Source organism: Halichoerus grypus, chromosome 12 (assembly GCF_964656455.1).
Source record: "Halichoerus grypus chromosome 12, mHalGry1.hap1.1, whole genome shotgun sequence".
In the NCBI taxonomy this organism is placed as follows: domain Eukaryota; kingdom Metazoa; phylum Chordata; class Mammalia; order Carnivora; family Phocidae; genus Halichoerus; species Halichoerus grypus.
This window is the reverse complement of record NC_135723.1, coordinates 77,834,331-77,847,968: the sequence shown is the minus strand read 5'-3', so window position 1 is coordinate 77,847,968 and position 13,638 is coordinate 77,834,331. Positions and strand designations below refer to the sequence as shown.

General features: G+C 36.2%; 1 protein-coding gene across 3 annotated transcripts in view; it reads left to right on the top strand.

Annotated features, from left to right (window-relative positions):
- The window catches only part of FAM3C (FAM3 metabolism regulating signaling molecule C), a 53,352-nt gene that overhangs the window by 19,714 nt on the left and 20,000 nt on the right, over nucleotides 1–13,638 (top strand). For all 3 annotated transcript variants that reach the window (XM_078059504.1, XM_078059503.1, XM_078059505.1), the window contains 2 exons: nucleotides 6,423–6,452; nucleotides 7,580–7,703. In XM_078059504.1, the coding sequence (XP_077915630.1) occupies nucleotides 6,423–6,452; nucleotides 7,580–7,703 (154 nt within the window). The remainder of the gene's footprint in view (nucleotides 1–6,422; nucleotides 6,453–7,579; nucleotides 7,704–13,638) is intronic.

Sequence of the window (13,638 nt, the reverse complement as noted above, 5' to 3'; positions counted from 1 at the left end):
ACCCTGGGATCATGACCTGAGCCAAAGGCAGACACTTAACGACTGAGCCACTCAGGCACCAGTTTTTTTCTTTTTTGAAGTACTGTAGAGACTCGCTTGTCTATAGCTTTGGGCAAAGATTCAGGGAATTACAAGTCAATGGGATGAGACTGAACAAACAAGAAAAAGAGGGTCCTTGAAAGAAGGAAGGCAATGGGACCATTGGTACACATAAAAAAACTACTTTGGGAACAGGCCCAGTGTTTTCAGAGAGAAGAAGCTTGGGCGAATCCACAGCCGCGCTCGCCCTAGTTTGGCTCTTCATCTCTAGTCTGGACGGTCTGTGTAAACATCGCAGGGATGCTCCATGTCTGTTTCTCGTCCTTGGTATCTGTGTTTCATTGCTGCCAGGGCAGTTCTCTTAACACTCATGAACCTTTGGTACTTCTGACAACTAGAGAGTAAAATCAGAGTCCCTACTTAGGATGGCACGCTCACACCCTCAAGCCGCCTCTGCCCCTCCCCTCCTTACCCCGTGCCTTGCACTCGCTGTGCCGGTCTGCACAGCATCTGTAGACCCACACCCCCGCCTTGCTCATGCCGTACATGTAGACAGTACCTGCTCATCTTTCTCAGCCCCCCTTCCTCCGTTAATCCTTCTCATTTTTCAGAACTGCATAAATGCCCTTCTTGAGAGAAATTATATTTGAACCTCCCCCTTTTCCTATTAGAATGTGTAGCTTCTTTTTTGAACTGTTTGTTCCTAAAGCATAGTACTTATATCTCAATTTGGCACTCATTTTATTCTGCCTTACATTGTATAATGTCTTTTATTTTCCACGTATCTGTTTCCCCTTATTAGAGAATGAATCTTAAGGGCAGTAACACCTTGGTGCTTCACCCGGCTCTAGCGCTGGGCCGTACATGTAGACAGTACATGCTGATTGCATGGAAAATGGATGTAGGTGATTGAGGATTAGGATTTTTACATGGGGAGGAAGAGTATTTCCAAAGTGGGACTCATTTAAGGCTATATTAATTGAAAAGCCACTGGTAGTCAGCTATGAAAAGATGCTGAGCTATTTTAACTAGAATAGTTGTCTCTTAATTTTCATTTTGATTTTTCCTAATGTTGGGAATCTGCAAGGTTTTACTGTGTGTGTTTTAGGTATTTGATTTACACATTCTTAGGACAGATGGCTTATTTTGTTATCATAACTGAAGTCTTACACTGTATCCACAAAACCTTACTGGATTCCAATTTATTGAATTGGTAAAAATTTAATTTGTTATGTTTTAATTCTCATCACAGAATAATTGGGCAAAGATGAAGATAGGGTTGTCTTTGCCATTTGCTTAGCATTTAACTCAGTTTACCAAAGGGTGATAAGTTTAACTCAACATTAGAATTGTTTCTATAATCAGTATATTAGTGGATCCCATGAGGTGAACTACAGTTGTATTGGTGGTGAATTTTTCCTTTTTTTTCTATGTGTTGATATAATAGCTTACTTGATAGTTCTATAAATTTAGATTCAGGTTGATTGTATAGTCCTATTATAGAAAAATAAAAACTATTTCTAGAATGGAACGAAAATTTTGCTCACAATTAGTTGAAATTACTAAAATACATTGTGATTTTTTAAAAACAAGCTTTTCACACAACTTTTTGAGATAATTGTAGGTAGATGCACATGCATTTGTGGGAAGTAATACATAGAGATCCTGCATACCCTTTACACAGTTTCTCATATTGGTAACATCTTAGAAAACTATCTACAGTGTCACAACCAGGATATCAGCGTGGATACAATCTGAGTTTTAGTTATGATTGCATTTTAACACAGTGTTAGTTTTCAGCATGGATACTTAAAACTAGTGAATGTACTAAACACATTCCAAATTATTTTTGCATATATAACTGCAGTACTTACTGTTCTATTGAGTTGATTTATTTTTACCCTCAAATTTAAACCATTGAAATAGTATATACATAAATTACTTGACATTATTAAAAACTAAAGTATGAAATAGTTCTGATTTCTGTAGCTTGACTTATTGGATGGCATTCATTGATGAAACCCAAATCTGAAAAAAAAAATTCCAAGTGAATTCATTTTATCAGCTCATCTGATAAGAGTAGATAATAATGATTAAGCCATTAACCTTTTTCTTGAAGAAAGTAAGTGTTCTAATTCTATTTGATATGTTACTTATTTCATAGATATTGGAGACCTTTGTTTTTCAGTCATTTTAAATTATTTTTAAAGAATTCTTCAGTCATCATATAAGCCATAAAAACAACTAGTAATTTGAAAATTAAATTCAGTTAATGTAAAAGATTCAGCAGTCAGTGAGCTTCTTTAGCTTTCCAGAGAGATTTTATATCTAAACTGTACAAAAGCTCAGTTTATCTTGATGCAATTTAATCTTGAATAATTCATGATTATTATTCCACAGTTAAAAATGGTGCCTGGCTGTTTATTTTCTTAAAATAAAAAATTTTATTTTATTTTATTTATTTATTTATTTTAAAGATTTTATTGATTTATTTGCCAGATAGAGACACATAGAGAGAGGGAACACAAGCGGGGGAGTGGGAGAGGGAGAAGCAGGCCTCCCACAGAGCAGGGAGCCCAATGTGGGCGGGGCTCGATCCCAGGACCCTGAGATCATGACCTGAGCTGAAGGCAGACGCCTAACGACTGAGCCACCCAGGTGACCCTAAAATAAAAAATTTTAAATAAAACTTCAAAAAAATGCAAACCAAATAAAAAATGTTTATTATTGTTCCTTAAAGTGAAAAGTTGTATGTATTGGAAGAAACTAAGAATTAAAGCTTAGCTCAGGGTAGTTGGAAGAATACAAGTTGCAGGGAAGGAGGGATTTTTGCTGGCCTGCTGTGCCCATACTCTACATGTGGAGAACATCCCATTTTATTTGTGACAATTTACCTGTTTGGCTTTCAGGTGTTAAAATTCTCAGAATTGCAGGCTCAGTAGAGGGCTTTTGGTTTTGATAAATATTAGATAAAAATTAGTTTTCATCTGGTCTAGGAAGAAAAGTCTTTCCAAGACTTGTTTGTTGTTGTTTAAAGATTTTACTTATTTATTTAGAGAGCGTGTGTGCACTCGAGCGGGGGAGATACAGAGGGAGAGAATCTCAAGTGGACTCTGAGCTGAGTGCAGAGTCTGACAGGGGGCTCAATCCCACGACCCTGAGATGGTGCGTGACCTGAGCTGAAACCAAGATTTGGATGCTTAACTGACTGAGCCACCCAGGCTCCCGTATTTGGTTTTTTTTTTAACCTTTAGCCTCTTTTCTCTTTATTCTTACACAGAGTAAATGGAGGTGATGTTAGTATTTAAAAGCCTAATGATTAAAAAACTGGTTTTCCCCAAATCCTATCCCAGTAACATTTTTTGAATTAAATAGCATTTACCTTTTTTTTTTTTTAATCTCTTAAGTTTTACAAGCAAACTAGCTTGACCATTTTATAGGCTCATCCCTGGCTTTTCTTCTACCTCCCTTTGCTCAGCCACACTCCTCTTTGAGCATTAGTTGATTATTGATGTCTCTAAATTCTCTAATCAGCCCTCTGATTTTAAATCCAGAGGCCTCTCTGGTCAGCCTTTGTTAACTTTCCCATTTATATCTTCATCCCAGATCTCATTTAGGGTGGCTTTGAGACTTTCCCACTTGGATCGTCTCCAAGTATCTAAAATTGGCAGGTTCAGCAATGAACCCATTCCTTACCCCTATCTCCTCACTAGATTATGAGCATCTGAGTGCAGACATGGTGTTTTTGTTCATTGGTTCATGTGAATGAATAAATGAAGGCTTCTAAAGCCAAATGTCCAAGAGACAAACTTGACTGCTCCCTTTCCATCATCCCTCCATCTGGTCCATTCTCAAGTCCCATCAGTGTTGCTTCCTTAGTTGTTCTGAACTGGTCTACTTGTTTCAAACCCACAGTCATTACCTTTGTTCCAGCTGCTATGCCTTTTTACCTAGACTACTTTAGCAGCATCCTGGTCCTTGTGGACTCCTATTGAATCCTCTCCAGTCAGAAGGGTTGTTCTGAAAGCTCCCTATCCTGGCTTCCTGCCCTGAGCAGGACTAGCAGTTTTTATGCATGTGATCAGAGGACCTCAGACATTTCCCATTTTGCAATGCAATAGGAGTTTGGGTGCTAGAGTGAAATAGGACTTTGAAAACGATCTCTGCCAGTTATTAATTATGACTTGAAACAAATCAAATCAGTAAACCTCTCAGTTCCCAGTTTCTTTCTCTTTGAAACAGGAATGATGATTACATCAGTAATACATGCAAAAGTACTTGATAAGAGTCCCCAGCATATATGATTGAGCTCTGTTATATTACCCCTGTTCTGATCCCACTGTCTTCCCCGTATCTTGTTACCATAAGTTAGGCATACCAGAATTCCTGATTTGAACAATGTTTTTCTGTAAATATCTTAACACCTGAGTCTGATGATACGTGTTTGTTCAGGGCAAAGTGAAGTTGAGAATATCTAGTGTTTATGCTGCTAATCACTCTCTGGGCTTTAATTTTGTTTACAAAAGTGAGAGCTTTGGACCAGATGATCTCTAGAATTGATGTTTCCCTTACTTTTATGCCATAATTAAGGAAATTAAAAGAATGAGCCCAGTAGTCCCAGCACTCTAATTTACTAAGTGGTCTTTTTTTTTTTTCCTTCAAGTCTTTGTCCTTATCCATGAATATGTTTCGTATAGATAAGGCTTGATTTTTTGCTTTATTTCATGCATTAGACTTTCTCCATGTTACTCCATTGCTTTTATGACTTCAGTGGCATGTAATATTTTGAGTATTTTATAGAGTTAATGAGCCTTCATTTACTTGGTCATTTTCCTCTTTTTAAACATTTACATATTATTTTTCAGCTTTAACTTTTCTGTTTCCAGTTTCAGTTCTGGACTTAAAGGAAATTCTCAATTATCTAAAATAGTATAGAACTAAAAACCCAGTGACTATTTATAGTCATACAGCTGACAAATATTTGTGACACCGCATACTTATTAGCCAAATTGGGAAGTGGCTGCCCACAATACTGTTGATGATCTGAACTGTAATCCCCTAGACTGGGATCAGATGTTAGTGCTTTTTTTTTTTTTTTTTTTAAAGATTTTATTTATTTATTTGAGAGAGAGAGAGAATGAGAGACAGAGAGCATGAGAGGGAGGAGGGTCAGAGGGAGAAGCAGACTCCCTGCCGAGCAGGGAGCCTGATGCGGGACTCGATCCTGGGACTCCAGGATCATGACCTGAGCCGAAGGCAGTCGCTTAACCAACTGAGCCACCCAGGTGCCCAGATGTTAGTGCTTTTTAAAAAGCTCTAAGTGTAGGTGGCCAGGTTGAGATCTACTGCATTAAAGTTTAGATTTGATCATAAGATTCTGGCTTCCTTGAACTGATAAATTATAAAAGGCTTACTAATTGACCTTATTTTGTTTATTACACCCAATACATTTCTATTCTAGAGAAATTAAACTCCTCACCACCACCATCCCTCTTGTGTTCCCTGCCCCCGAATCTCCTAGCCTAACCACCAAGATAAGTTTATATATATTTTCCAGGACTTTATATGCATGTGTACACAACACTTGTGTACAGCAGGATCAACTTTTAAACGCCATAATAGTCACCAAGTATATATTTAAGGTCATTTAAAGGGAAGTTTGAAATAGTGTATGGTATCAGTTATATGTGAAATCTAAAAAGGAAAAACTCAGAGAAACAGTAAAATGGTGGTTAGCAGGGGTTGGGAGGAAGGTAAGGGGGAGACTTTGCTCAAAGGGTCTAAACTCCCAGTTACAAGATTAACAAGTTTGGGGATCTCTAATGTAGCATGGTGATTATAGCCAGTAATAACTGTATCATATACTTGCATCTTGATTAGAGAGTAGATCTTAAATGTTCTTGCCACAAAAAGAGAAATGGTAACTATGTGATGGGATGGAGGTGGTAGCTAATACTATACTGGTTATCATTTTGCAATTTATAGATGTATCAAGACAACATATTGTACACCTAAACTTACAGAATGTTATGTGTTGATTATGTCTTAAGAAAGCTGGAAAAAATTGAAAAAGAAATTTAAAAAGAAATTAAGTTTGTAGAGTATCTTTCTGATTGAGATTTAAATTATAACTAGAAATAAAAATAAAATATAAAGAAAGAATAAAATGTTCTATCAGTAATAAGATACTACCATCCATAATTCCTCTGCATAATTGTTTGTAGTGAGTTTTGTAGCCTAAAGTTACTTTCACACTTTTTCTCTAGAGCAATATTTTTTTTTTTATTTTATAAGTCTTTTAGTTCCAAATATGTTTAAAAAGTGGGTATTTGACAATAGCTTTATTCCTTCTAACAAAGATAACCTTTTCTTTTTTTTCCTAGCAAGGTCAGCATTGGACGCAGCTGCACGTTGTAAGTATTTCATGTCAATATTTTGCAGACGGTTTATTCTGTTTTATCTTAGGCATATGAGCACTTAAAATCAAACAATGGAGAGGTTTCAACTTGAGCAAAATTGAGTTAGAACTTTTTAAGTTATAAGGATGCTATTTGAATGGACAGCTTAATATTCTTGGTATATATTGGTATTCATAATGGATATTTTATTAGTGTTTTTAGTTTCAGTAGTATAAGTACAGAAACTGTGTGAAAGAAGAGTTCCTCGTTAGAACTAGAACGTGAGCAGATAAATTCAGTGTCAGTGATGTGTTAGGCTTTTTACTCATTCTAGAGTTAATGGTGTATTGTGCATATATGGACTAGAAATGTAAAGTAGCAATTTAAAACCTCCCCTATCCTGAATTTTTTTAAAAAGATGTATTTATTTATTTTAGAGAAAGAGAGAGTGAGCATGAGCAGTAGGGGCAGAGGGAGAGGGAAAGAGAATCTTAAGCAGACTCCGGGCTGAGCACAGAGCCCCACGCGGGGCTCAGTCTCATGACCCTGAGATCATGACCTGAACTGAAACCAAGAGTCTGTCGCTTAACTGACTGTGCCACCCAGGTGCCCCTCCCCATCCTGAATTTTAAAAATAAATTTAAAAATAATTAGAAGGGAGATGGTTGGGGGATGGGCAAAAATGGGTGAAAGGGAGTAGGAGAAATAAACTCCACGTTTAAAAATTAACAAGTCAGAGGAATAAAAGCTATAGTGTAAATAATATAATCAGTTATATTTTGTTAGTGTTGTATGGTGACAGATGGTAGCTACACTTGTGAGCATAGCGTAATAACATGTAGAGTTGTTGAATCTCTATGTTATACACCTAGAACTAACGTAATATTGTTTGCTAAATTAAGAACTTCAGAAAAATAAAAAAGTAATTAGATAAAATATATTTACCTTCATCAAGATCAATTACTTGATTCATTTATGTCAATTATTAGCTTGTTTCCTAGGAAGTTCTATTTTTTGTTTTGTATGTATTTTAAGATACATATATCTTGGTGTTTTTACATAATGCTCTTTCTGGTTTAAGATATGAAACAAACTGATTATAGAGTCTACTAATACTTTTTTAAAAACATTTCTCCCCAAAGCTACAAAACCCCCCAGATATAAATGTGGAATCTCAAAAGCTTGCCCTGAGAAGCATTTTGCTTTTAAAATGGCAAGTGGCGCAGCCAATGTGGTGGGACCCAAAATCTGTCTGGAAGACAATATGTAAGTATTTATCAGTTTGAAAGTATATGATCTGCTATTAAATTATAGCAAATTGAACCTGAGTTTAATGGATCTTTTGAAAATGTATTGGGCGTGTTTTAAAAAGTGATATCAGTTTTCATTACACAATTTCTTCTCCCACGTGTTTAAAGAGCCTTAAAATTCTGAAATTTTGGGGTGCCTGGGTGGCACAGTCGGTTAAGCTTCTGCCTTCGGCTCGGGTCATGATCCCAGGGTCCTGGGATAGAGCCTCGCATTGGGCTCCCTGCTCTGCAGGGAGCCTGCTTCCCCCTCTCCCACTCCCCCTGCTTGTGTTCTCTCTCTAGCTGTGTCTCTGTCAAATAAATAAATAAAACCTTTAAAAAAATTCTGAAATTTCATATTAGAGTGACATAAGAACATAGCATTTATTCAGCTTCATGTAAAGACGAGGGATTTCCTCTCTGAATCCTCTAGACGTGGGCTGTCCCATCCGGTAGCCATAGACACATGTGATGATTTAATTCTGATTCTTAAGTAATCAGGGAAAAGTTAATTCATTTAAATGAATTAAAATTAAAAGTTCAGTTCCTCAGTCACACTAGCCACATTTCAAGCGCTCAGGAGCTACCCATGGCTTGTGCCTGCCCAGCTGAATACAGAGCATTCCCACCATTGCAGAAAGTCCCATTTGATAGCACTGCCCTAGATGACGAATGCTCTGTCTCACGAACATTCTTTGTTTTAAACGTCTGAGTGCCTGTTGAAGTGTGAAATAATCCAGTAATAACCTCCCCCTGTTGTGATACAGAACTGTTTGCCACTAAGTGGAATGGTTTTCTGTGCTGAGATGCTCTACCAGGTACAGTTTTTAAGTTTTCAGTCTCCTGCCTTAGGGTTGACGATCACTTGTATGTGAAGTTGGTGTCTGAGGTCACAAGCCCTTCCTTTAGGTTGTTGCTTTTAATCTGCTCTTCCCTGGACAATCAGACAGGTGAGCTGTGCACAGCAGCAGGGTGTGATGCAGGGCAATGGGGCTGAGCGAGATGAGATTGAGGGAGAAGGGCCAGGCCGGTAGGAACTTAAAGGCCGTGCAGGTAAGGAGATGAGATCTTTTTCTGAGTGTTTGAGTCGTTGAAGGTTTTCAGATTCTGGCATGTCATTTGATTTATGTTGAAAAAATTATCTGACTGATGTATAAAATGATTCGGGAAATAGAATAAGAGAGAACAACTGGAAGGCCATTGCCAGTCGCTGCCAAGGCTCTCACTGCCCCTCTCCACAGTGGTGACAGGGCTTTTTTCATGTGCATTCACTAAATCTATCAATAGATGCTAAAAATATGTAAGTAGAAATTTTAAGATTTTCCTGCACATGCCCTGAGTACATGCACACTCATTTTGGAGACGACTAGTCCAGATCAGTGCTTCTCAGTGGGGATGATGTTGCTCCCCAGGGGACATTTGCCAAGGTCTATAGGCATTCTGCGATGTTTGGCCAAGTGGCTCTACTTGGCTCTACAGTGGCTGGGATGCTCTGACCCATTCCCCCAGTGTGGCAGGACGGCCTTGCCACGTGCGTTATCGGGGCCATAACGTCCTCATAGACTGAGTTTGAGAAACCTCAATATAGACAAAAGACGATATTAAGATTAGGGTGGTGGTTATGGTTTTAAGGACAGGTTAGATGCATCAGATATATTATGGAGATTAACATGGATTTCAAACTTCTCATTAGCTTGGGATAGAAAATCCTGGGTATAAACACCAAGTGTCACACAATACAGGAATTGTAGCTTCTTTTTATTTTGCATTAGAGAACCCATTAGAATTATCTTACGTTCAAGATACAGCTTTTATTTTAGGCATATACTCATTTGATTTCAGTTTATATGAAGTTGATATTAGGATAATACTTCGCCTTTTATTATAATCTTAATGTTTGGTATAGGAATATACAGCAAACTATTTCGATGGATTTATTCATTTGCTTTACCTTGAGGGGCCAGATAGTATTTTTGACTGTAAGGGTCAAGAGGTAAAATCAAGGAAAGTGTATAAGTACTTATATAAACATTTAAAGTGTAACCATTTAAAAATAAAAAAAAACCATTCTGAGCTCAAAAATAATAACACCCCCCCCCCCCCAAAAAAACAAAAACAAAAAACAAACCACAGGCAGTTGGCTAGATTTGTCCCATGGGCTATAGTTTGTTAAACCCTGCTCTAAACTGATCATTTTAAGATGTGGTATTTAAAACATAAAGTAGGTATTTTAAACAAAACTATGTGCAAAGATGTAGAATCTGTCTATAGATTACATAGTATTTTCTTTAGATTTTTGTCTGGAGGTGTGGAATGGTTGTAGGGGAACCTTCATATTCATGAAAGATAAAAGAAAACACTTCTACTTGTGTGAATAAGACCGGTTTATATATTTATAAATTTATATATTTAAAAATCTTCAGTAGTTTGTCATTTGCTAGTTACAGGTTTTCCCTGAATGCCAGGTTTTAAAAATTGATTAGCTGCTGCCCTCTTGTGGGAAGCCTGTGCCATACTGCTTCTTTGTTGCCTGTATTCCTTTGCTCTGAGATAGACAGGGCAGCAAACTCCATGATGGAGACACTGTGAAACTCCAATTATTAAATATTAAGACACCATGGTACACAGTTATTAATGTAACAGGTTAATCATTGGTGTTGCTTCTTAACATTAATGATGGAGTTCACTTACATATTTCTCGCAGGAGCAGAGCAAATGCATTTCTAAACTGCCTTCTTTTGGGGCAGCACGTTTAGTTGCTTTCCTTATGGCTCATCTTTCAGAACTACTCTTGAACACACATGGAAAACGTCTGTGCTTTATTACATGTAAATTTTAGAGAATGAAAGGTGAGATTTTGAAGGCAGATATGCAACCCATATGGGTAGATATGAATAGTTAAATGCTACTAAGCTTTTCAAAATCAAATTTTTATCCTCTTCCTTTTTTAATGGACCTTCAAGTAGGGTTATTTTTTTTAACTCTTTATTTTGAAATATTTACAGAAATCACGGGCAATTGCAAAGATCGTACGGAGTAGTCCTGTGTATTCTATACCGGTTTCCCCATGATTGTATCTTACTTAATTAGAGTACAGTATCAAAACCAGGAAATTGGCATTGGTACAATGTGTGTCATTCTGTGTCACTTTATCACATGTGTAGATACAGTAGATACATGTAGCCAATATAGCAATTAAGATGCAGAATTATTCTATCGCCATGAAGATCTCTTTTATACCACCCTGATATCATCTCCCTACCATCACTGACCCCTGGCAACCCCTCATCTGTTTATCATTTCTATCATTTTGAAATTTGAGAATGTTATAGAAATAGAATCATAAAGTATGTGACCATATGAGATTGGCTTTTTTCACTTAGCTTAATACTCTTGAAATATTGGTTCATGTTAATTACCTTTTTTTTATTGCTGAGTAATAGTCTGTGTTACGGATATACCACAGTTTATCCATCCCCTGTTGTCCTCAACCAAACAATTTAGTTGTTTCCAGGTTTTAGCTGCTAACCAATAAAAGTGCTATGAGCAACCACATACGTGTTTTCTTGTGGATGTACATCTTTATTTCTCTGCAGTAAAATCCCCAGGAATTCTAGGTTGTGTGGTAAGCGTATGTTTAATTTTGTAAGAAACTGCCAAACATTTTACAGAGTGACTGCACCGTTTTACATTTCCACCAGCAATATATGAGAGATCCAGTTTCTCTGTATACTTGTCAGAATTTGGTGGTGTTACTGTTTATTTTAGCTATTCAAATGTGTGGCGATATCTCAATTTAATTGCTAGTGATGTTGAGCATCTTTTAATGTGGGGGTTTTTTTTTTGTTTGTTTTGCTATCCATATAGCCTCTTCAGTGAAATATCTATTCATGTCTTTGTCCATTTTGTAATTGGATTGTTTGTTTTTCTTTTTTTAATTACTGCAATTTGAGTTTTTGAGAAACATTCTGGATATGAATCCTGTTGTCAGATATGTGGTTTGTGACTATTTTCTCCCAACCTATAGCTTATCTAGACATCCTTTTCACTAGGATCTTTTCTAGTGCCAAAGTTTGCAATTTTGATAATCCAGTTCCAGTTTATTGATTTATTTTTCTTTCATGGATGTGCTTTGTTTATGGATTGGTGTCAGGTCTAAAAATCCATCATTCATGGAGCCGTAGGTTTCAAAGGTTTTCTTCTGCATGATTTTCTAAAATTTTTATAGTTTTATGTTTTACATTTAAATCTGTGATCCATTCTACATTTATTTTTGAATAAAGTATGAGATGTAGGTTGAGGTTCAGTTTTGGCCTATGAATATCTAGTTGCTTCAGCACCATTTGTTGGAATGACTATCCTCCCTCCATTGAATTGCTTTTGCTCCTTTGTTGGAAAATAAGTTGCCTATATTTCGACTGGTGCATTTTTTGGTTCCACTTGGCTTTGGGTTCTCTATTCATTCCATTGATCTGTATATTTATCTGTCCACTAATACCACATGCTCTTGATTATACTAGTTATGGAGTAAGTCTTAAATAAGGTAGAATAATTCCTCCCATTTTCTTCTTCTTTTTTTTTTTTTCCCCCAAATTAGCTACTTAGTTTCTTTGCCTTACCATATACATTTTAGATAACTTGCCTATCTACAGAAAATCTTCCTGGGATTTTTGTTAGGAATTGTGTGAAATCTATATATTAATTTGGAGAGAATTGGCCATCTTTACTATTCAGTTGATGAATATGGCATTTCTCTTTATATATTCTTTGTTTTCTTCCATTACCATTTTTGTGGGTTTCAGCTTGCAAGTCCTATGCATGCTTTATTAGATTTATACCTAAGTATCCCCCATTTTTTTTGAGCATTTGTAGGTGGCATTGTATTTTTAATTTCAGTTTTTATATTGTTAGTATATAGACACACAATTGATTTTTGTGTGTTGGTCTTGTATCTTCTGTAACCTTGCTAAATTAATTTATTACTTTTAGGAGTTTTGTTTTTGTTTTTGTAAATTCCTTGGGATTATCCATACAGACAAACATGTCATCTGCAAATAAAGACAGCTTTATTTTTTCCTTTCTGATTTGTGTGCCTTTATTTCACTTCTCTTGCCTTATTGCATTGGCTAGGATTTCCAATACTGTGTTGAATAGTAATGGTGAGAATGGACATCCTTGACTTGTTCCTGATCTTAGGGTAAAAGTATTGTCTTTCACCATCCAGTATGATGTTAGATTTAGATTTTTGGAAATGTTGTTTATCAAGTTGAGGTAGTTCTCTATTACTAGTTTTCTGGGACTTTTTATCATGAATGGGTGTTGAATTTTGTCAAATGCATGTTCTGTATTGAGATGATCATGTAATTTTTCTTAAATCTGTTAATACAGTGGATTATATTAACTATTCAAATATTAAAACATCTGTGTATCTATAGGCTAACCTGACTTGGTCATGGTTTCTGGCTTTTTTAATATAAGGCTAAATTCTATTTACTAATGTTTTGTTAAGGAGGATTTTTGCCTGTATACTAATGAAGCATATTGGTTTGTAGTTTTCTCATGATGTCTTACTCTGGTTTTGGTATTTTAATACTGGATTTATAAAATAAATTTGGAGGTATTCTGTTTTCTGAAAGAGTTTGTGTAGAAGTAGCGTTAATTGTTTTTTTTAAAACATTTGGTAGAAGTCTCCAGTGAAACTGTCTAGGCTTGGAGATTTTCCAGTGAGGTGAGTTTATAAACTATGAATTCAATATCTTTAATAGTTACAGGATTATTTAAATGATCTATTTCATAATGGATGAATTGTGTTAGTTTGTACTTCTTGAGGAATTGGCCTAATTAATCTGAGTTGTCAAATTTACATGGGTAAATCGTTCATAGTATTCCTTTATCCTTTTGATGTCTGCAGG